Here is a 25,422-nt window from a genome sequence, read left to right as displayed (position 1 = left end):
ATGGTTGTGAGTAGGTTTTGCAAGAACGGAACAGATCCTAGATTAGTGCGTGTGGGCAGTGAAACTCAGTCTATGTGAAAGATCTAGTTCTTGACAGCAGTCTATGATCCACACTCCCCCATGATTGCAGGACCAGAGGAAGTGGCTGGGCTTTCGGAAATGCCATTCATAATCACTTATAGTTTATTTGATTGAATACACAATTTCAGTTTAACTAAACCATAATGTACATTTAAAAAGCCAAACTATGTGTTTTGGCTTTAGAATTCATAGAAAGGTTATGAATGGCGAAGGACTGAGTAAAAACAAGGTTAGTTAGCAGGACGGAGGTTTTGTTAAGGCTGTGGCTGCTTACAGGGTCTGTGGTAGCTTAGGAAGGTGTGAAATAGTCTTGTGTGTAAAGATAGTTCCTTCTACCACATGTGTACAGAAATACACGCATACATATGCAGATGTTCTCTAGAACAGGATGACATGCTGGAGCCTGCAGACCGCAGTCATCACTGACTTCACTCAGCTCAGCCTCAGATCATGCAACGACAAAGATGTAGGCCACACCCACTCCACATTCGTCTCCTCTACCGGCTTAGAGAGGACGACAGTCAGTGCTGGGTTCCTGTGCCTTTCTTGTCACCTTCCACTTTTCTCTCCATCCAATCGTCCTTCGGATCCTGCAGGGATGGCGGAGCTGGAGGGCTTGGAGTTTGGAAAGTCAGACTTTGTGCTTCTAGACGAGGTGACCATGGAGCAGTTTATGGAGAACTTGAAGTTAAGGTAAGAGCATTTTACATGAAGTGTATGAAGATTCAATGGACATTATGTACCTGACAAGACGGCAGTGAACGTGGCCTTCAGAAAGATTACTTGGTGTTGATATTGAGTGATATTTAAGGTATTTAAACTTAGTTTGAGAGCTTTGATAAATTATTTTTATCTGCAGAACTGAACTTGTGAATTCTGTTTCACTTTCAAAGTGAGTATTTAAAGTCTCATTTTAAGTTTTTTAGTGCCTACTTGATTTTGACCACTCCCTTCTTGGTAGACAATGCCGTGACGACAAAATGACACATATTTAGAAGAAAAAAGTGGAGGGGAAACAATGTGTCATTTCGCTTTTGACTTTCCCGCTCAATGCTGAAATATTAATTTAAATGGCTGACATCAACCGCTTAAGAGACAAAGAATTACATCTTATCATGTCTTACAACAGCTGATCATGGCCAGCCAGTAGAATCTTAGCAGCTCTGATGATGAAATCACAGGTTTCTAGTTCTTCTTTCCTTTAACATACAGCATTTGCACCCAAGTCCCACATCTGTGATGTCATTGGTTAAACCCGGTTGAATCAGATGACCTTTTCACAAGACACTTTATGAGTGTGATGTCAGAAAGTTTTCAAAGTTCCACTGCACACTTGTTCTGTCTGTTGCTTACCCCTCTGAAACCTCAAGAAAAAATGATTTCATTTCTGGTCCATTCTGCGTGTTTTATCAGCTGACGTATGACCAGGCCTCATGTGATTGTACCACACGTCAAAACACTACTAAGTTCATAATTTGCTGTGGGAAGGCATCCTACAAATTGAATCCTTAAATCTTACTACTGCTATGTCTTATTGTTTGAATTATATGTAGATGTTAATGTGGAAGTGCTTGTTTTGAAAGAGCATAAAAAATGTATCGTCTCCAATGAGTACTGCATTTTAACTTCGGACAGATGTATTTTAGCTGTACGGCAGGAAGAGATAGCGTGTTCGTGGATATGCTTAACCAAGATTACACTATATTTTATGTTGACTAAAATTCAAAAAAGTGAGTCATCTTGAGCCCTATTACACTTCCTGTTCTCACTTCCCAGCGCCGTATCACTTCCTGCTGAATACGGGTGTGTGACATTGAGAAACGTACTGTGGCACTTAATACCTAGATTAATGTCAAGTTATGTCACTTGTTTCCTTTTGTTTAAATTTAAATTATAGTAATCTCTTGCATTATGATATTTGATAGAAGGATGTGGTTTATGATGTTTTATTATTATAACATTACCTCAAATTTAGGATGTGTTTCTAACTGTAACTTCATCTTAAACCTCTGATCAACTGAATCCCACCACACCTTACAGTAATACTGTACTGCATCCATCATTTGTTCTTTGTGTCTGTTTATTCACCAGGAACTAAACCAAACCAGCAGATGAGATGAAAACAATGAGTCTTATTAAGGATGTTTCTGCTGTTCAGCTTGACATGCGTATTGTTCACAGTATTGTTTGTTGTGTTCAGGTTTGAGAAAGGCCGTATCTACACTTTCATTGGAGAAGTAGTGGTGTCAGTCAATCCGTACAAACATTTGGATATTTATGGGAAGGAGGTCATTGAGGACTACAGAGGCAGAGAACTGTATGAGAATCCACCTCACCTGTATGCTGTCGCAGACGCTGCTTATAAAGCCATGAAGAGGCGAGCCAAAGACACATGCATCGTCATTTCAGGTACAGCAGCTATTAAACACAGTCACCGCTGAATAAACAAACAACATTGCACAATGATCAACAATACAAACATCAAACTGGATAACCAGAAGTAAAATGCACAAATGCAAATATCTCATATTTAAGCCTGATATATTTATAATAGTCAGAAAAAAAGAAAGTCAGAAAAGTCTTTAGCATTTAAATGCTTATATTAATAAAGCTCTGTAGTTTTTATTATGAAGGGCAAAATATATAATGCAATGCAATGCAATGCAATGCAAAAAAAAATGTGATTGAGAGATCCTCAAAAGTCTGATGGATTGTATTTGATGCATGATTTAAAGTAGAAGTCTACTTCCAGAACAGCAATTTACAGATAATGTACTCACCCCCTTATCATCTAAGATGTTCATGTCTTTCTGTCTTCAGTCGTAAAGAAATTGTGTTTCTTGAACTTTCAAAATGCAGTTTAAATGCGGCTTCAAACGATCCCAAATGCGGTTGTAAACAATCCCCGCCGAGGAAAAAGGGTCTTATCTAGCGAAAAAAAAAGCAGTTATTTTCATTAAAAAATAGAATTTAAATACTTTTTAATCTCAAATGCTGGTCTTGTCTTGCTTATTTTTACAGATGCATGGATTTTTATCATTATAGGGTAGATTTGTAAATACACTGCCAACACACATTAATGTTCAAACAGCATGTAAAAGTGAACTTCCAGGGCATCCAATGAGCCCTTTAACAAAAAAGGTAAACAGTTATATAGGACGATTTTGAAGTTGAGGGAGAAAATATGGTCTGAGTTTTTCGACATAGTCTACGCAATATAAAAATGCAAATATCAAACACCCTTAACAAAAAAGGTGTAAAACAGCGATATAGGACGATTTTGAAGGGAGAACATGAGATGGGAGTTTTTCGACATACCCTAACTGTCATGAACCAGAACAAAAACAGAGTTCAGGGAGACTAAGACAAGACGAGCCTTTGACCAAAACCTATATATAAAAACGAGTGCCTATATAAAATCTTATTTTTGCTTTCATTTCTTCCATACTTCTACCATACTGATTTAAGTGCATCTGTAAAACTGTTAGGAGCAGCGGTTCCATTAAACTCTGTGATAAACCTTGTACAGTGAGTTTGTCCACTGTGCCTCTGATTAGGAAAGAATAAAATTGCTAAACAAAGACTTTACTGTATGGATTAAACAGTTTCAAACAAATCTCTTTGTGTTTCAGGTGAGAGTGGAGCTGGCAAGACTGAGGCAAGCAAGTACATTATGCAGTATATTGCAGCAATCACCAACCCTAGCCAGAGGGCAGAGGTCGAGAGGTCAGTTTCCTGGAGATACCTACAGCTCTGGACTTTCAGGGCTAATCATTTTTTGTATTTAATTGTGTAAAAGCATTTTCTTTATTTTATTGCTAAACAGAATAGTAAAAACAGATTTGTACAACAGATTATTTGAAAATAAAATGCCAAATGTTCATGTTTAACTGATTATTTTGTAAAGTTTATTTGGGGAAGAAGGCTGAACGTCTGTCATTAGATGGTAGTATGACGCTGAGTTTCTTATGGTGCTCTATTTACTTGTACCCTGAAAAACACGTGTTTGTTTATACATTATTTTTCCTTAATACTATACTTGCATCCTACCACAGTGTGAAAAACGTTCTCCTGAAATCCAACTGTGTGTTAGAGGCCTTTGGAAATGCGAAGACCAACCGCAATGATAACTCCAGCCGCTTCGGGAAATACATGGACATCAACTTCAACTTTAATGGAGACCCCACAGGAGGACACATCAATAACTACCTGCTGGAGAAGGTGAGATTTTCAGTGTCGTATCTGTACAAATTAAAATGCATCATGAACATGACATTTGAATATGAAAGTTGACATTGGTTCGTAAAATAACAATTGTTAGTTTTGGATGTGGCGATCGCAATTTCATAAATATACCCTATATTTTTCAGCTAGGTCTTGTAAATAGTGTTTTACTGAATGAAGAGGGCTTTGTTGTCATGTGTAGGTTATTTATTACCTTTGCCTGGTTTGTTAAAGTTTAAAGTTTGCCCGCGTGAACCAAATATGGCGCCCAAAGAATTATTATTTATTGTTGTTGTTGTTGTTGTTGTTGTTGTTTTTTATTTTATTTTTTAAAGGGGACAGTTTTGTGATATGCTTGTTATTGTTAAGTCTGTCTACTTATTTCAGAATGTGTAAAAAACATTCATATAACAAAGAAATAACATTTTGAACGTTCCTAGCACAGTTTTTTTGCTAGCTGAGATATAAAAACTGAAACAACTGTACAAACATTCCTTAAATAATATTTTAAAATAAAAATGCTTAGTTTTGTGCTGTTTATGTGAATTGTATATGCTTTGTGTAACACAAGTTAGGCCTGCCCTGCTGCCTGTCTGGCTTTGTTTTGTTTTTTTCTATTTTATTAGGGAGGACAGAGATTCATATCAATAGGTCTGCTGTTTAATATCGAAATGATAACTCAAATACTTTGTTGTATTTACAGTCAAGAGTTGTCCAGCAGCATGAGGGAGAGCGAAATTTCCACTCATTTTATCAGGTGAGATCTTCATGGTGAATGAGATTATGATATTAGTTACTTTAGGAGTGCCAAATGCATATTAAAACTTTAATAAGCAATTCACATAAATCAGCATTTATATGTTCTGTTTATGCAGGTGTTAAGGGGAGGATCTGATGACTTGCTGAAGTCCTTGTGTCTGCAAAGAGATCCTGCAGAATATGCCTACACCAGCCAAGGAGCCGCCGTCACACTTGTATGTACTTGTCCTATGAGAATATTAGTTTATGAACACACAGCCTTTCACAGACTAACCATTGGAGACTGAATGGATAGCATTCTGCTCTCCTATACAGTTTGTACAGAACTACTGTACTGTATACCTATGAATAATATTACAATGCGAAATGTACCATACAGTGTTTTTACTTTTCTCAGTCTCTTTCTTTTTCTTTTTCCAAATCATCTTCACAGGCGTCCAATAATGACTCCTTATGTCACAAAGCTGTGATGGCAGCGCTGAAAGTGATTGGCTTTACTGCTGAAGAGATCAGCTCCATCTACAAGATCCTCAGTACCATCCTACACCTGGTCAGTCCCACACTGTGTGCTCTGAACATCGTTTTCTACTGTTTTTCTGTTAGTTTGTCGTCAGTGCTGAGCAAAATAGATGTTTAAAGCAGTGGCTCACTTCTTTTTTTCAAGGCCCTATGTGAATGCCCAATATAGTAAAATAAATCAAATAACTGAATGCTCTTAATGGTTTGCACATTTTTATAGCTGTAGAACATACATTACTTTTTTAATAAAATTTGGTAACACTTTACAATAAGGTTCCATTGGTTAACATGAGTTAAAGTCCCCCTGTAGACAAAATTTTTATCCCTTAAAACTGATCTCTGATCATTAAAATTACATATTTAAATGTTTTTTCTTGTGAAAATAATTTTCTCATGCCTTACAGCTTGAATGTAACTCCCCCCCCCTTGTCTCATTTACTATAAGCGGATCTATGAATATGCAAATTAGCCACTAATTAATACTCCGTGTGCTCTATTAAATGCTCTACTGTTTAATATTTGGTTTTGTGCTAATAATCCTATTGGTATATTTTGCATGCTAATGATAGGAATCTATCCTTTGACGTGATTGGTTACTGAAGTTTGAGACGTAGCAAAAACAGGCTGTTTCAAACCGCATTTCTGGGACAGCCTTTGGGGGTTTTAAGAAGAAAAATACTCAGCAATGGTGTTGATTAATGGGCTGGCACATGGTTTGTCTAAAAGCATATTAAAAACACCACATAGACAAATAAATAACATAAAAATCTTACTTTTCACTGCAGGGGGACTTTAACTACATTAGAACATAAGCTAGCAATGAAAAATACTTCTAAAGTATTATTAATCATAGTTAATGTTGATTCCAGCATTTACTAATACTTATTAAAATGAGAAGTTGATCACGTAATGTTTGTTAATGGACCTGAGCTGACTAACAATGAACAGTTGTATTTTTTATTAACGAACTTTAACAAAGATTAGTAAATACTGTACAAATGTATTGCTTATTGTTAGTTAATACATTAACCCTGGTTTCACAGACAAGGCTTAAGCCTAGTCCTAGACTAAAATGGAAGTCTGAGCTGTTTCAACTGAAAGAAACTTGCACTGACTGATCTTAAAATATATCAGTGCCTTTGTCTCAAGATGCACACCAGTAATGTTTTTTTTCTAAACATGTTTATATTGAATTATGGCCTAATCCTGGTTTAGTCTAAGCCCTGTCTGTGAAACTGGGCCTACATATAGTTAACAAATGAAACTTTATTGTAAAGTGTTACCTAAAATTCACATAGATGTATGCATATATCCTATATCATTTATTTTAAAAATGTATATATATATTAATATGTATATTTCAATTTTGACATTTCAAGGTCTAGAAAGCACACTTTCAAAATTCCATCATACAGCATATCCAGGATCTTACATAAAAAGGCAATTGTTAAAATAATTAAGAAATATAACTCCAGCTTGCATCTTTGTATTCAGCAGTTTTAGCTTAGTTTAAAACTTGCTTTATCTTATATTTAATAATTCTTTTGATCCCCTAGCTGAGAACCACTGCCCTCACGAAAAAGAGTTAATTCAAGTGTGCTATTAGTATACTTCTCTTAAATTAAAAATAGGAAAGTATACTTTCAGTCTACTTGTTATGTACTTCTCAGAAATGTGCTTTATGTACTTATCAGAAATATACTTAAAATAACATTAGAAAAAATCTAAATATATTTGAGCTATACTTGTGCTCTGAGAATCTGTGTTTTCATTGTTATACATGAGAGATGCTATTACACATCTTCTGTACAGAATTTTCAAAACACAAGTGAAGAAGAAACCGAAACAGATGCTTCCACACTGTAAAAAATGCAAATACATATTTTCCAATTTTACAAAACATTTTGAGTCTCAAATACTAAAAAATGCTATTTTCTTTAAACTAGATACAAACCCTTGTCAGACCAACAAAATTACCGCAAATGTTGTCCCAACTACTCAAACACAATTGTCTGAACAAAGAATTTTATATTGTTGAAATTAAGGCTTTGTAAGTTCCCAGCATGCATTGCAGCATGAATAAATTATCCAGTTACTCCTATAGGATTATTGTTTTGCTGTTTGCTGACTTCATTATTGTTAGTTATTTGTTGTACTGTGACGTAAAGATCTCTTCTTTTTAATATTTGCTGATTGCCACTGTTCTTGAGGGTTGTGTATCTATTTTGAGGCCTAGATGCTTTTTAACCACTTATATCCATTCCCTGGATATGTTAATATTGTAAAATGCTTTACAAACAAAGACAATGTTGTTATTCATAGTTATTCATAATGTTTTGTATGTTCAGATATTCATGTAACAAAATATATATAAATTAATACGTAAATAGGGACATAGTAGTATACTAAAAGTATGATTTAAAGTTCACTTAAAAAAAAGGAAAAAAAAATGAGTATACTTGTAGTATAAAACTACTAAACTATTAGTTTACTGAGACTATACTTCAAAGTATACTAAAAATGCATAAAAAAGTATTTAATTAGTAAACTATCAGTATACTTGTAAGTTCACTTTTAGTATACTTGCAGTACAAACTGAAAACATAGATGTAAACTAGTTGTGTACTCAAAGTTTACTACTGTTATACTTAAACTATACTTAAAAGTATACTTTTATATACTAGAAAGTGGGCCAATTTAACACTTTTACACTTACAAGTATACTACTAGTACACTGATATTTGTATACTTACTACATAAAGGATACTTAAAAATATACTTGAACTTTACTTAAGTATACTTAATTAAATAAACTTAAAGAATACTTCTTTTTGGTAAGGGTAATTTAAATGCATTGCAATGATATTGTTTCAGGGTAACCTTCAGTTTACCAGTGATGGTGAACATGTCATACTTGTCGGTGAAGACACAGTAAAGCATATTTCTGAGCTGACATCCACAGAGCCTGAGAATACCAGAAAAGCACTGCTGTACCGTACAGTGGCTACTGGAGGTGGTGAGGTCATTGAAAAGGGACACAACGAGCAGGAAGCTAGCTATGGAAGAGACGCTTTTGCCAAGGTATTGTATACTTTCCTGCAAAAAATTCTTCCTTGTTTTTTTTCCTCATCCATTACCTAGTTATTCTAATTACACAAAGATTTTAAAGGAACACTCCACTTTTTTTTTGGAAAATAGGCTCATTTTCCAGCTCCCTTAGTGTTAAACAGTTAATCATCTCGCTCAAAAATGACCAACTCTGCCGGCTGCAGTTCTGCATCTACACAAACTTTCAGGCGCTGCGTAATATCATTGCTCCTGCTGCACCCATGGCACGCAGCAAAGTTCCTTGATTATTTTGCAAAATAATTTTAGAAAATCACAACTTTTCATTTTCCGTCAGTCTTAGTACACGATGTAACTACAGAAGTGTCAAGTTTTAAATAGGAAAAATATTGTCATTGTATATGGTCATTTTTGAGCGAGATGCTATCGGTCTAATGATTCAATGATCTATGCTAAGCTACCGCCAGACCCGGAGATCGGCTGGATGGATTCGAAAATGGTAAAACTCAACTGTTTAACATTAGGGGAGTTGGACAATGAGCCTATTTTCAAAAAAAGTGGAGTGTTCCTTTAAGAGGTATCATATGAAACATCTAATTCAGTATCATGGGGAGTGTGCAAAAAACTTGGTGCAAAAAACTTTATAAGCAAACTTCAGGGAAGAAATAAAATGATAAATGTTGGAATGACAACTAAATATATGTCTTTAGTGTATTATATGTTCATATAATATGTTCAGTTGTTATCATTCTGGCATGGCTTTCATTTTTAGGCTTTATATGAGAGATTGTTTGGGTGGATAGTGGGTCGTATCAATAGTGTGATTGAGGTGAAGGACTACAATCCTGCTCTGCATGGCAAAAACACTGTTATAGGTGTGCTGGACATCTATGGATTTGAGATCTTTGACAACAACAGGTCAGTGTCATTTATGCATTGTGTAGTTATTAATATTGCTTGCCGTTACACTTCTTCAAATGCATGGGGCTTTTTTGGGAGGTTTCAGTGGTTGTTTTTTTTTTATCCATTTCGTGTCTGCAGCTTTGAGCAGTTTTGCATTAACTACTGCAATGAGAAGCTACAGCAGCTCTTCATTGAGCTTATTCTGCGACAGGAGCAGGACGAGTACCAGAGAGAGGGTATCACATGGCAACATGTGAGTGTATAACACACAAAAATAACCCATACTGAACCTAAAATATAATCCATGCACCTTTTCTCTAAACTGGACTTTTCTTTCTTTTAGATTGAATACTTTAACAATCAGATCATTGTGGATTTAGTGGAGCAGCCTCATAAGGGCATCATCTCCATCCTGGATGAAGCTTGTCTCACTGCAGGGAAAGTCACAGATACTGTCTGTCTGGACAGCATGAACAAAAAGCTGGGCCAGCACCCTCACTACACCTCCCGGAAAGTAAGCGCTCAGAAGAGTTTCCGTTCTTTCTGGTCTCAGCAGTCCTCTGATTACATCACATACGTGTACATTTTTAGGCCTGCCATGAATTATGGAACTAAACTGCAACCTCATTTAACCATACTTGTAGTTGCCCAACTTGAACTGCGCTTCTGCAATTTGGCAGCAGGGTCAGAAGGGGGCAGTATTATTTCACATTACATGCACATAGAAACAGAAACATGCAGTCTGATACCTGTTGATGCCTTGGCCACTGAAACTCAGACAAATTTTTTTTTTCTTTCAGCTTTGTCCCGCTGACAAGACAATGGAGTTCAATCGAGATTTCCGTATCCGACACTACGCGGGAGATGTTACGTGAGTGTTTTAAAGTCCTTCGTTTGCAGGTGATGCAAACATGCTGATGGGGAGAGCTTGAAATGCTTAGTCTTTCATTTTAGCAGCTGTGACAACAGCTTTTCTCATGAAATGGCAACAGACAAGAAAAAAATAAATAATTTCAGAATTCTTTCTGAAACAAGTGTAGCTGAATCTGAAATGTTCGTATGTTATCAAGGACATATGACAAGATATTGACCTCACTGAACCACTCATTGTGCCATTTAGTCCTTATAAACAAAATGACACATATAAAACCACAACAACAAAAATAACTTTCATAATGTGACACATACAGAATATTCAGCTGTAAATAATTAAGTGCTTGATTTTGATTGGGATCATAAAAGATGCGGGATATGATTTTCTTGGTTATTCTCACCCACCCAAAATTACAGACATAAACAGAGAAGAAAAAATATTTTCTTTAGAATAAAATGCATTGATAAATCCTTCACAATAATGCTAGATTCATGTTGTTTTAGGGCCCTATGAAATCCGTTTTGTTTTTTTTCCAAATTCCATTGTTTCCATTTTAATTTTTCTGGATTCTGTTTTTTAATGGTTACAATTAATTTTAGTAATTAAAAAAGCATGTCTCATCATGAAACGTACACATTTAACAGCAATTTATGAAAAGTTTAACAAAAAAATACAGTAGTTTTATTTTTACCAAATTCTGTTTTCTATTAATTTTCCGAATTCCATTTTAATGGTTTCATTAAATTTTAATAATCAGAAACATATCTAAATAATTAATTGTATAAAAAAACAAAAAACTATTTTATATATAATACTTTGTATTTACAGTTTTTTGGTAAATAAATTATTAAATAATTTTTTGGTGAATATTCCTTAAAAATAATGTTTTAATATTCATTTTATTTTTAGTAGTAGTAGTACTATCATTACATGAAGTAAATTTTTCTGTCACAGTTTCTTCAAGTTAAACCAGACTTTTATTTTGACGTGTTGCTGTGAACCTTCAAGTTTCTATTTGTAAATGATATGACCGCAGTTTTGTTTTTTCTCACTTGAAACAGTAAAATGTTCATGAATTGACTCTCAGAGAAGTTTTAGAGATGTTTATATGTTCATGTACTCATATTTTGAGGCAGCAGAGGGTGAAAACACCACAAGCATCATGCGCACTTCAGTATGTGTTTAGTAAACGAAACAGCGCATCTGCACCATTCATTCACACACGCAGAACATGCAGGATTCATATTTAAATATTTTTTTGTGGCTTAATATTCACAGACACTAATCCATATCACAATTTGATAAAGTGTAATAACCTACTTTTGATTTATTCATCCAACATTTGGCAAAATATGTGACATTATACAATAAATTACATTTTTGTGACTGGATTCTGTGATTCCATCCGCGTTCTCCACATCTCAGAAATCAGAGGGTCCTGTGAATAAGTTGAAATTTTATTAAGCTTTTTCACAAATTGCTATTAGCACTAGCTCTCTAAACAGTGGAAATGCTATCACTGAGGACTTATCTGGGAAAATTACTTGGGCTTTATTTATAAAATGTGTGTACGATCGAATTTGATTCTAATACATTTCATGCATTTTACACTTTAAAAAAATTAGAGTTGTATCAACTCAACTTTGGGTCAATTATTGGGTTATTATTACGTTTTTTTAAATAATTTTTTTAACGCAAAGTTGCGTTAGTCTATAGTTAACCCAAATGTGAAATGAAACATTTTTTAGAGTGTGTCTTATGTTAAAAGTAAGGAACAAACTGAAGTTCTTATGCTTATACCAACTGAAGAGAATGTGTACAAAATTATTTGCAATTATATACCAGTAAGTTTTAACCTGTTTTTGCAAATATTAAGATTAATCACAAAATGCATTAATATTATGCACAAAAACATAATTAATGCACAAACAAGCAACTTTAAACTCCTTTGTGATAATTGCATCACTGAATTTAAATTAATGTTAATGATTTCCTAAAAATAATAATATATATATACATACACGCATGTTGTATAGAAACTGCATCATCTCTGCCACACTTGCGTTTTCTAGCATGCTTGGATTTCCTTGCCCAATTATGTCATTGTACTGAACCATAAAGAGATATTTATGGGTCTTCTGAAGGTGAAGCTGATGCACTTGTACAGACTGGGCTTAAATTTAAATTGAAGTGAACTCCCTTTATAAAGAGGGATGCATTTAGAAACATTTTTATGTTATTTATACATGAGGTTCTCATCTGGTCCCCCAGCAGAGATACTTGAAAGTTAACAGGTATTATAGAGAGCAATAAAAAAAATTTCTCATCCCCATAAAAAGTCTGAAACCTAAAATGTATTTCATATATGCTATATGTGCCTAATTAGCCCCTAAAAAAGATGTAGGACTGAGATTCAAACACTCTCCGTTGTAAATTGGCCCTCAAAAACTTTGATTGGTCATTACATTTCAAAGTTCTAAGTCCAAGAAAAAATGTGTAAAATGTCTAAATGCACATATACAGTGCATATGAAATTGTACACACTTAATGTACATATAAAAATGCTGCTTTATATATCAGTTTTTGTTCCAGTTAGCTCCTGGGCTTATATAATGATAATTATCTTTCTGTTAAAGTCTGTATAACCAAAATAAATTGACCATGACACACAGGAAGCTTCAGTGGTTAAACTAAGTGAAGTAAAAATAGAAACTGGTGGCTTTGCAATACCAGTGCATTGGTGTAATCACTCCAGAATAAATAGGACAATTAAAAATAATTAAGCATCCAACTTTACAGTTTTTGGACCACTCGAGATAGACATTAACCACTAAACATGGATACGACATTGGAAACTTTTATTTATTTATTTTAATTATTATTATTTTTATTTTTTGCCATTATGAGCATTTCTTTAAGAACAAATCCAAAGATGTGACCAGTTCAATACAACCTCTTGTTGTCATCTTGTAATTCTGTTAATTTCAATATTAAAAGGCCCGTGACGTAAGACCTTCGACATTAGAGAACTAGGATGAGTTTCATGTTGACATTATGCGTTGATCTGAAGGTGAAGTTCCCTTAAAGGTTGGAGGATGCAATTTTATAAATACGTAAAGTTGCTGCTGGTGCAGATGTCTGCAGTTTGCTGTACCTCAGCAAAGGCTGTGTCCTCATTTAGAAAATAGCAAGACCTTTTCTCATTGAGGAAAGAGGAGCAAGAGAGAAGCTACTGGAGGGCTTAGCTCTGAAAATAGATGACACATTTTTCACTTCGGTTTCCTTTTCGCTCCTTAATGAGCATGTGCTTAAGTATAACTGCGGAAGTAACTGATTAAAGCTAAATTAGTCTTGAAATAAAGTTTCACAGTGCATTTCCGCAATTTCCTTTTATGTTGAAACTCTTCTCAGTTCTGTTCTTCACAAGAGTAAACCGTGAAAGTCGGTAGGAGAAGCCAAGGAGAGAATGGTAAATTTAACATTACTTGGGCGACTGGTCCGAGAAATGGGATGAACTGTGTCGGCAGCCACATGTCACATGCTTGATAATTGGGTCAAGAGTGTAGAGCGCTCAGTCCGTAGCACTGAATGACACTATTATGACAACCCTGCAGTTAAAGCACCGAGCGTGCTCACAATTCTGTGACAATCACTTTGAATCTGTCTGAGAATGCATGGGCCATTCAGATCTGCTAGATGGATGCCTGTCTCACTCTCACCCAGACAGACTCACACACACACACACACTAGGAAGTTCCCTCAGGATGAAGACTGTCAGAACTGGCATGTCAAGCCCTCAGTCACACTTGCAAAATAAAATCTGTGAGATCCCTCAGGCTCAGCTGTGTCAGTGATGGAGGAAGGTCTCGCTAAATATACACCCTGACCAGGCCCTTATCCGACCCCCCCAAACCATGACCTATTTCCCTCACTCTCTGTCGCTTGCTTCCCCTCTCACTTTCTTATTTTATTTATTTCTTTTTTTCCACTTACGTTGTGTATCTCCTTTTATGTAGTCTACTTTTTGGCTATGTTCAGAATAGGATGCCATACTGTACTAGTCTTACTATTTCTGCAGCACAGTGCAGTGTTTTTGTTTTTTTTTCTATGAAGCACAAAAGATAACAAAACAGTGCTTTGGGGCCGTGATTCAACTAAAACTAAGGGAACTAATTAGTGTAACATGGCCACAATTTAACTATTTTAGGGAACTAATTTGTGCAAGGACAACTGAACCAAAATAAGTGAACAAATCAATTCAATGTGTCTATGATTGAACTAAATCGAGGGAAGTAATTTGTGCAACATGGCAACGATTAAACTAAAACTAGGAAACTAATTAGTGCAGCCTTGGACACAATTTCAGTAAATTAGGGAGCAATTAGTGCAACATGGCCACAATGAAACCAAAACTAAGGGAACTAATTAGTGCAACATGTTTACAACTAAACTAAAGTAAGTGAACGAATCAATTCAACGTGTCTACGATTGAACTAAATTGAGCAAAGTAATTTGTGCAGCATGGCCGTGATTCAACTAAAACTGAGGGAACTAATTAGTGCTATGTGGCCATGATTTAAAGGAGAAGTCCGCTTTCAGAACAACAATACACAAATAATTTACTCACCCCCTTGTCATCCAAGATGTTCATGTGTTTCGGTCTTCAGTCGTAAAGAAATTATGTTTTTTGAGGATAGCATTTCAGGATTTTTCTTCATATAATGGACTTCAATTGTGCCCCCGATTTTGAACTTCCAAAATGTAGTTTAAATGCAGCCTCAAAGGGCTCTAAATGATCCCAGCCGAGGAAAAAGGGTCTTATCTAGCGAAACAATCTGTCATTTTTTTCAGAAAATAAATTTTTGTATTCTTTTTAAGCACAAAAGCTTGTGTAGCACAGGTTCTGGCATACTATTGAATTAGGTCGAAAGGTCACGCCAAACGTAGGCGGAACTACAGACCCAGTGTTTACAAAGCGAACTCGCAAAGACTAAGAAAGTGCAAGTAAGTCAAACGCTATTTACAAACAAAAAGGTACAACGATGTCAGATGATTCTGAAGTTGTAGGAGAAAATAAGATGGAGTTTTTCGACATACTCTACCTTTTTTACTCGGAGTACACAGACAATGAACTTAGACGTGATTCATAGTAGTGATGGGAAGTTCAGATCATTTTACCGACTCGGACTTTTGAGTCTCGTTCAGCAAAATGAACAAATCTTTTTTCGAGTCATTTCGTTTATTTTAGCATGATTAGCATTACATGACTGCCCCATAAGATGAACGAACGACTCGAAAAACCTGAAGACTTGAAACAGGTGAACTAATTCCAGTACAGAACCTAATAGACGACTCGTAAAAACTGAGTGAACTAATTAGTGCAATGTGGCCACAACTGAACTAAAACTACGGCAACTAATTAGTGCAATATAGTCACAATTTAACTAAAATGAGGGTACAGATTTGTGCGACTTAGCCACAACTGGACTAAAACTAAGTGACCTAATAAGTGCAAAATAGCTATAATTGCACTAAAACGAGGAAACAAATGTGTGCAATGTGGCCACAAGTTAAGTAAAACTAAGGGAACAAATTAATGCAATATGGCCACAATTGAACTAAAAATAAGGGAACTAATTAATATGTTGAAAATCAGTTTTCAACATAGTATTTCAACATAGAGTGTATAAAGATGCTAGCGCGGTAACTAACATTTGTAAACATTAGTTGCTGAAATGACGATCTGTTGCGTAAGATCATGTGAGGCGCTCCCTCCGTCATGATAATCTTAATAATATCTTGTAGTGTGTGATGTGCCACAATTTTCAAATCTTGTAGTGTGTGCATGTTTAAGATTTAAGGGAAGATAATCTGCAAAGATGTGTGTGCTGCAACCAGATTTCATAATCGGTTAGGATTTTAAAAATCCTGTAGTGTGAGCCCGGCTTAAGGTAACTAATTAGTGCAACATGACCACAATTAAACTTGAGGAAACAAATTTGTGTAACGTGCTCATAATTTAACTAAAACAAGGGAACTAATTAGTGCTACATGGCCACAACTGAACTAAAACTAAGGGAACTAATTAGTGCAACATGGCTACAATTAAACTTAAACAAGGAAACAAATTTGTGCAATGTGGCCATGAGGTAACTAAAACAAAGGAACTAATTAATGCAACATGGCCACAACTGAACTAATATGGCTACAATTTAACTGAAACAAGAGAATGAATTAGTACAACATGGCCAAGACTTAACTAAAATGAGGGAATAAATTAGTGCAACGTGGCCATTTGAAATAAGAAAATATCAAACTAACTGGCATCTGAAAACAAAAGATCTGTGTCTTAATTGACCCTTCACAAACAGCTTGATTGACAGGCAATCTGACCAATCATAACGCCAAATGCACCATTTTGTCAGACAAACAAATAATGCTGCGTTCACGCCATATCATAATTACCGTAATTTCGAGATGACAACATGTGACATTCTACTCAGAGCTGTTCACGTCCTCAGACTCTGAATTATGTTTTTGTATGACAACACAATCAACCCTAAACAGAGCCTACGTTGGTCAGGCGGTAAAGCGGTCATGTGGTACAAGTCATAGCTCTCAGAAGACTCCCAGTTCACAAGTTGTAATTACAAGATCTACGAGGACGTGAACGCTTTTTACAAGTTGGAATCTAGTAATTATGGGAATTCCGATATGGTGTGAATGCACCTTAAGAGCTTGGAAAAACTGTGTATTGATGTTTTTCCATGGCTAAAATAAAATGCGTTCTGATGTTTATTCATGTTTTTTTTTTTTGTGGGCTATAAGTAAATAAGAGAAGACGATCAGTTCACATGTCGATAGATCTTATAAGGCAACACAGTGATCTGTCAGAACACATTAAAGAGCCACAAAAGGGTATTTATTGTTTGAATTTCCTAAAAAATGACAACATTTTAAAGCTGAGACCTTGCGGTGTGTTGTCAGTTTCCTCTTTGCTCCGCAATGTATTTTTCAATGCGTGAGAACATGATTTGTAGTGTGAGAGCAGCACATATGTGCAACATGATGAGCTCATGTAAAAACAATATAGCATACCACATTACTGTCTGAGACATGCAGTGTTGCCAAAAATGGAAGTAGTGACCTTTTTTTCCTTCCACATTGTGCTGTACATCTGAGTGTAACCTAAAAAGCCTAGGATGGGGACTTGGTTCTATGCATTGTTTATTGGTTGCTTTTTGAGATGTGGGCGTTGCACTCAAAAGTGGACTTAGATGAATGCAAAAAAAAAAAGGTAAATTTCCATTTTAACTATAACAGAAATTCAGTTGTATTTAGCATGTACTGTGCTAGAACACACTTCCTTCCTCTCTGATTTATCATATGACCATTTCACACTCCATAATAAGCAACATCATACCTCACCATACAGGCGCTAAAAAAAATGAAGCAGATGCATTTGTAAACCTGTATTTTTAGCTGCCATCAAATTATCTTCCTCTATACAGCTGTGACTTTGAGAATTCTCACTCTGAGGCTTGGCTTGTATGTTATACGCACAGATTTCTCCCACAGAAACCCTCAGGCTTGCTGTTTTTCCCCGACTCTCACCCTGTTTTCAGGAATTCGCCCGGCCTACCGTGTAAAAGCCACGGGGCAGCATCTGTCCTCTCAGAACTGCTTTAACCCGGTGATATTGCTATTCCACAGCCATGTGGCTGTGCACATGTTTGACAGTGAGTGTGAATAAATCTGTGTGTGTTTGGAAATGTGTAAGCAAATAATGTGCACTTGCATGTATTATGCACTGTTGTTTTCTACTTGACTGAATGAACACGTGTCTATGTGCGTGGGTCTGACTGTTGGTGTGGCACATCTGCGTTTGCTAATCCGATCCACAGAACTGTAAGAACTCAAGGCTGCTTTGGTTTTGTACCTGGCCAGCACACGCAATACATTCTCTCAAGCTTTTTACCTTTACGTAATCAACAAATCGCGGTGAATAGCTGTTTATTGTTTCTGTTTTCTTGGCACCGTTTCTTGGTATGGTATTCTTGGTATTTATGGTCTAGTTTGTTGAAGGTAACAGAACTGAAATCTGTATTAAATCCAGGATGCGGTTTGTTCATTTTGTTTTATTTATTGCATTTGAATGCGTTTGGCATAAACGTGGAGTCACATCATGTCCCACTCAACCCTCTCCACCACATTTCCTGTCCTGTGTCTATGAATATGGCAAAAAGGCCAAAGCAGAATGTGTCTAATTATCTTTTAAAGACCTTTCTTTCTGAAGTAGCCATCTGAAGCATTTTGTTCATGTCATGCTGTTCAGATAATGGTGCAGGTGTAGGTTTACCTGCATACTGTGTGAGTCATCTGTACTTATGTGAGTTGAGTCATGTATGAAAGACTGTTCGCTGAGTGCTTTAACCACTGAGTCAGTCAATTAATGTAATTTCCCTTTCTATGTCAAGCCTTCTGCTGATTTCTCCTTTTACTTTCCTCTCAGGTACTCAGTTGAGGGTTTTCTTGATAAGAACAAGGACCCGCTTTTCCAGGATTTCAAGAGGCTGATGTACAACAGGTAGTATTTTGGAGACTTCCACGTTTCAACAAAAAAATAATATTCTATCCTAATTTTCTCATCCTCATGTCTTTTAAAACCTCATGTCTTTTTTTGTGGACAAAAATGCACCATGAAATAGTCTGTATTATGACTTGTGTAGTATATTTCAAGTTAATGATGTCTCTTACTAAACATATAGAGTAGAAAACCCATGAAAGATTTCCGTTATTTAAAAAATCCACATCGTTGTATGCATATTTTGGACTATGGGGGGCGCAGTTATTTTGATGACATGAAATGGTTGCGCTGGATAAGCTACTGGCTGTTTTTATCGCAACACAACTCTAAAAATAATTACTGATACAATGACCACAGCTACTGAAAGAGCCTACAGGTGACAACGGATATAAGTATAGGCTTAAACAAATAGCATATTATCCCCACAAGGAGTCTAAAAGCCCCCATATGTCAGTAGGGGTGTGCGATGTTGACAAAAAATAATATCTCTATATTTTCTGGGATTTTATTGATAACAATAATTGGTGGTATTATTTTACTGGTATCTTAAAGGGGAAGTCCACTTCCAGAACAAAAATGTACAGATAATGTACTCACCCTGTCTTTCTTTCTTCAATCATAAAGAAATTCTATTTTTTGAGGAAAAAAATTCAGGATTTTTCTCCATATAATGGACTTCTATGGTGCCCCGAGTTTGAACTTCCAAAGTGTGGTTTAAATGCGGTTGTAAACAATCTCAGCCGAGGAAGAAGGGTCTGATCTAGCGAAACAATTGGTTATTTTTATTTAAAAAATACAATTTAAATACTTTTTAATCTTAAATACTCGTCTTGTCTCGCTCTTCCTGAACTCTGTGTATTCTGCCTCAAGACAGTTAGGGTATGTCGAAAAACTCAGATCGTATTTTCTCCCTCAGCTTCAAAAATCATTTCAAAATCACAGCAGAAGTACTGACCCAGTTTATGCAAAGTAAACATGCAAAGAAAATCAAACACCCTTAACAAAAAAGGTAAAACAGTGATATAAGACCATTTTGAAGTTGAGGAAGAACATGAGATGGGAGTTTTTCAACATACACTAACTGTCATGAACCGGAACAAAAACAGTTCAGGCAGAACAAGACAAGACGAGCGTTTGAGATAAAAAGAATACAATTTCTATGATTTTTTAATGAAAATAACCAATCGTTTCACTAGATAAGAACCTTCTTCCTTGGCTGAGATTGTTTACAACCGCATTTGGGATCGTTTGAAGCCACATTTAAACTGCATTTTGGAAGTTCAAACTCGGGGCACCATATCAGTCCATTATATGGGGAAAAATGCTGAAATGTTTTCCTCAAAAAAAAAAAAAAAATGTCTTTATGGCTGAAGAAAGAAAGACATGAACATCTTGGATGACAAGGGGTAAGTACATTATTTGTCAATTTTTGTTCTGGAAGTGGACTTCTCCTTTAAATGTGGAATTAAAACCGCCAGTAGGTGGCAGCAAGTCACAGTTAATAATTGAGTCATTGCAAACCGTATCATTTAACGGCTGAATCATTCAGGAACAAAACACTGTCATGTTGCTCAGAGACGCAAAACAGTGCTGTGGCTGTGTTGGGAATGATTTTTGTTGGCATAATAGAGCAAAAACAGGTGTCTGAAGTGTAAGTCTGTTAGTTCTTGTCTATTGAACTGTTGTAAAAAAAAAATCAATATCACATTTGTAATCATGGCAATTTTTGGAGAAGAAAACGGCACTCTTCATGTGATATTTTTAAACTAAATGAAGTGGAATAAATCTATACATTTTCTGTCACCATGTCTTGAATTTGTGATCATTCTAAATGTATTTTAATAGACTGAATCATGCAGTGAAAGAGTGCTCTGTTAATGCATAAGCACACTAGTTTAGACTTTACGTGATGGTGTTTTGAATGTTTTTTGCAAAATACTCGATAATGTCAAATTGAACATTGTTAAAACAACAATTACGATTAGCGCAGACAATATATATCGGACACACCTAGTGTCTTGACAAGTGTCGGCATCTAGAAACGCTGTTTGTAGGTCTTTCAGTAGCTGTGATCTAGTAAAAGCCTCAGAGGCATCAGGGCTGAAGTGGAGAGAACAAAGACGCGGGTCTTTAGGAACTTTTATTCATCCACAGGCATCTTCCCATTCTTTGGTTTTTTTATTACATCGTTGTATGCATATTTTGGACTATGGGGGGCGCAGTTATTTTGATGACATGAAATGGTTGCGCTGGATAAGCTACTGGCTGTTTTTATCGCAACACAACTCTAAAAATAATTACTGATACAATGACCACAGCTACTGAAAGAGCCTACAGGTGACAACGGATATAAGTATAGGCTTAAACAAATAGCATATTATCCCCACAAGGAGTCTAAAAGCCCCCATATGTCAGTAGGGGTGTGCGATGTTGACAAAAAATAATATCTCTATATTTTCTGGGATTTTATTGATAACAATAATTAGTGGTGGTATTATTTTACTGGTATCTTAAAGGGGAAGTCCACTTCCAGAACAAAAATGTACAGATAATGTACTCACCCTGTCTTTCTTTCTTCAATCATAAAGAAATTCTATTTTTTGAGGAAAAAAATTCAGGATTTTTCTCCATATAATGGACTTCTATGGTGCCCCGAGTTTGAACTTCCAAAGTGTGGTTTAAATGCGGTTGTAAACAATCTCAGCCGAGGAAGAAGGGTCTGATCTAGCGAAACAATTGGTTATTTTTATTTTAAAAAATACAATTTAAATACTTTTTAATCTTAAATACTCGTCTTGTCTCGCTCTTCCTGAACTCTGTGTATTCTGCCTCAAGACAGTTAGGGTATGTCGAAAAACTCAGATCGTATTTTCTCCCTCAGCTTCAAAAATCATTTCAAAATCACAGCAGAAGTACTGACCCAGTTTATGCAAAGTAAACATGCAAAGAAAATCAAACACCCTTAACAAAAAAGGTAAAACAGTGATATAAGACCATTTTGAAGTTGAGGAAGAACATGAGATGGGAGTTTTTCAACATACACTAACTGTCATGAACCGGAACAAAAACAGTTCAGGCAGAACAAGACAAGACGAGCGTTTGAGATAAAAAGAATACAATTTCTATGATTTTTTAATGAAAATAACCAATCGTTTCACTAGATAAGAACCTTCTTCCTTGGCTGAGATTGTTTACAACCGCATTTGGGATCGTTTGAAGCCACATTTAAACTGCATTTTGGAAGTTCAAACTCGGGGCACCATATCAGTCCATTATATGGGGAAAAATGCTGAAATGTTTTCCTCAAAAAAAAAAAAAAAAAAAAAATGTCTTTATGGCTGAAGAAAGAAAGACATGAACATCTTGGATGACAAGGGGTAAGTACATTATTTGTCAATTTTTGTTCTGGAAGTGGACTTCTCCTTTAAATGTGGAATTAAAACCGCCAGTAGGTGGCAGCAAGTCACAGTTAATAATTGAGTCATTGCAAACCGTATCATTTAACGGCTGAATCATTCAGGAACAAAACACTGTCATGTTGCTCAGAGACGCAAAACAGTGCTGTGGCTGTGTTGGGAATGATTTTTGTTGGCATAATAGAGCAAAAACAGGTGTCTGAAGTGTAAGTCTGTTAGTTCTTGTCTATTGAACTGTTGTAAAAAAAAAATCAATATCACATTTGTAATCATGGCAATTTTTGGAGAAGAAAACGGCACTCTTCATGTGATATTTTTAAACTAAATGAAGTGGAATAAATCTATACATTTTCTGTCACCATGTCTTGAATTTGTGATCATTCTAAATGTATTTTAATAGACTGAATCATGCAGTGAAAGAGTGCTCTGTTAATGCATAAGCACACTAGTTTAGACTTTACGTGATGGTGTTTTGAATGTTTTTTGCAAAATACTCGATAATGTCAAATTGAACATTGTTAAAACAACAATTACGATTAGCGCAGACAATATATATCGGACACACCTAGTGTCTTGACAAGTGTCGGCATCTAGAAACGCTGTTTGTAGGTCTTTTAGTAGCTGTGATCTAGTAAAAGCCTCAGAGGCATCAGGGCTGAAGTGGAGAGAACAAAGACGCGGGTCTTTAGGAACTTTTATTCATCCACAGGCATCTTCCCATTCTTTGGTTTTTTTATTATTGCTAGGAAAGAAGTGAAGACTTGCATTGCTTTTCTTTTAAAAATAATGGCACCCCCCATAGTCCAAAATATGTATAAAGCGATGTGGATTTTTTAAATAACATAAGCCTTTCGTGGATTTTCTACTACATATTTCAGTAAGGGACATAATTTACGTTATATTAAGTACAAGTCTAAATACCCGGGGTTCCCTTTAAAATAATGCATTAAGACTTTGTACTGTATGTTCAAGGACTTGTTAAAGTAGGGCACTTGTACTTAATATTTCTCTTTATATTCCTGTTCTGCTCTGTTTTGTTCTAATTTCTTCTTCACTAGCATGTTCTTACTTCTTTTTCCACTTTATATTTTTGTCAAGTGTTTATCACTCTATTTTCTAAACTTTTCTTGTAGTTCTGACCCTGTTCTCAAAGAAATGTGGCCTGATGGGAAAATGAGTATTACAGAGGTGACCAAACGGCCTCTAACTGCAGCTACACTCTTCAAAAACTCTATTATTGCTCTAGTGGACAAACTGGCCTGTAAGGTAAGAAATGTTGACATTAAATGTCATACAGTGACCCCAAAAAGCATTCAGACACTTAAGTCACATTTAAATATGTATTAATGTCATTGCATTAAATAAAATGTCAAACCAGATGGCAACTTGTCTCCAGACTAATGTCAGAGTATTTTTAGTGGATGTATGGAGTTCAGAAAGGTGTCTTTCTTTTATACAAATGTTAACTTTTTTTGAGAATCACTGTTATTTAGATTCCACTTAACCCCTTCATTCTTCTTTTTTTATCATAATCCATGTTAATTATTTTTTATGCACATTCTTATTTTATGATTTTGGTAAGTTTATACAAAATTTCAAATTTTTTACAAAATTTAAAAAAACTGGTGTAGATGGAGTCCATTGTGGTACATAATGTCTGCAAGAGCATATGCGTAGAATTAAGCATGAATTTAATCTGTGCTTAATCTACACAACTACCCCTTTAATACTCTTTGCTGAAAAGATGAAATAGGGGGTCTCTCAGAATAGCTCAGGTAATCTCTTATGTAGACGTGCTGAAAAATGTAATCTCCCTAATGGAGGTTGTCTGTATTTGATAAAGCAGTTAACAGCAGAGGAACACCTGCTAAATCCTGCTTTAGTGTGGAGTCATGGGCGGCTCTCCTCTTTTCTCCTCTCGTCTCCTTTCCTCTCCTATTAAAGAATCTGTGACATTTGGTGCTGTTATTTTGGGATGACCCAATGCATCTATGATAGTTTCTGTGTCTGCCGGGCTGCACGTGTGTGTGCGCACACGTGTGTTTGTGTGGTAAAGTGGGGCTGCATTGGGGGCAGCTTCTGCTTTTTTAGGTCACAGTAAAGGACTGGCTGCCCTCCCTCTAGTCCTGTGGGGACACCTGTACCTCATCTGACCGCTCACCCCGTCCATCCTGACTTCACATGCTCTCTACACTGTAAAAAAAGAATATGTGTGGTTGTTACCTCAAAGAGCTTCTACCTGATATGAACCACAAAATGACTTTTGTTCTCATAGCAGACAGATTGATTTAGTAATATAACAAGTTAATTTAGGTGAAACACATTTTAGGTTATCTACGGCAACATATCTTTGAATCACTTGAAAAATGGAGACTGGATGGATGGATGCATTTTGGATAGATCAGTGGATGGATGATGGACATACAGACATATAAACAGATACAACAGATGGATGGATGGATGGATGGACAGTGAAAATATAGACGGATATGGGTGGATTTTGGATGGATGGATGAAAGGATAGATATATTTTGGATAGATGGATGGATGGATGAATAATGAAAATACAGACAGTTACAGATTGATGGATACATTCTGAATAGATGAGTGGATGGATGATGGACAGATAGATATAGTTGATGGATGGATACATTAATAGATGGAGTTTGGATAAATGAATAGATGGATTTTGGATGGATGGAATAATGATAGACAGATACAGTTGGATGAGTGATGGATGAGTGTTGAATAGATGGATTTTAGATAGATAGATAGATAGATATATGGATGGGTGGATGGATGAATTTTGGATAGATAGATGGATGAACGGACGGATGGACAGATAGATGTTGGATGGATGGATGGATGGATGGATGAATTTTGGATAGATAGATAGATGGATGGACAGACGGATAGATGGATGGATGGATGGATGGATGGATGGATAGATAAATGGATGGATGGATGAATTTTGGATAGATGTATGGACGGAC

At 35.8% G+C, this 25,422-nt stretch overlaps 2 protein-coding genes across 3 annotated transcripts in view; both read left to right on the top strand.

Moving 5' to 3' along the window:
• Positions 1-25,422, top strand: part of si:dkey-154b15.1 (uncharacterized) — a 110,354-nt gene that overhangs the window by 6,272 nt on the left and 78,660 nt on the right. The window lies entirely within an intron of this gene.
• Positions 582-25,422, top strand: part of myo1g (myosin IG) — a 65,727-nt gene continuing 40,886 nt past the window's right edge. For both annotated transcript variants that reach the window (XM_051136445.1, XM_051136444.1), the window contains exons 1-14: positions 582-774; positions 2,282-2,490; positions 3,714-3,807; positions 4,137-4,302; positions 5,009-5,062; positions 5,181-5,279; positions 5,498-5,614; positions 8,458-8,664; positions 9,422-9,567; positions 9,691-9,805; positions 9,896-10,066; positions 10,353-10,423; positions 18,939-19,013; positions 23,563-23,695. In XM_051136445.1, coding sequence (XP_050992402.1) covers positions 680-774; positions 2,282-2,490; positions 3,714-3,807; positions 4,137-4,302; positions 5,009-5,062; positions 5,181-5,279; positions 5,498-5,614; positions 8,458-8,664; positions 9,422-9,567; positions 9,691-9,805; positions 9,896-10,066; positions 10,353-10,423; positions 18,939-19,013; positions 23,563-23,695 — 1,752 coding nt within the window. In that variant the 5' untranslated portion in view covers positions 582-679. The remainder of the gene's footprint in view (positions 775-2,281; positions 2,491-3,713; positions 3,808-4,136; positions 4,303-5,008; positions 5,063-5,180; positions 5,280-5,497; positions 5,615-8,457; positions 8,665-9,421; positions 9,568-9,690; positions 9,806-9,895; positions 10,067-10,352; positions 10,424-18,938; positions 19,014-23,562; positions 23,696-25,422) is intronic.

Source organism: Labeo rohita, chromosome 19 (assembly GCF_022985175.1).
Source record: "Labeo rohita strain BAU-BD-2019 chromosome 19, IGBB_LRoh.1.0, whole genome shotgun sequence".
Taxonomy (NCBI): domain Eukaryota; kingdom Metazoa; phylum Chordata; class Actinopteri; order Cypriniformes; family Cyprinidae; genus Labeo; species Labeo rohita.
The sequence above is the reverse complement of the archived record's forward strand: the minus strand, read 5'-3'. Positions and strand labels throughout refer to the sequence as shown.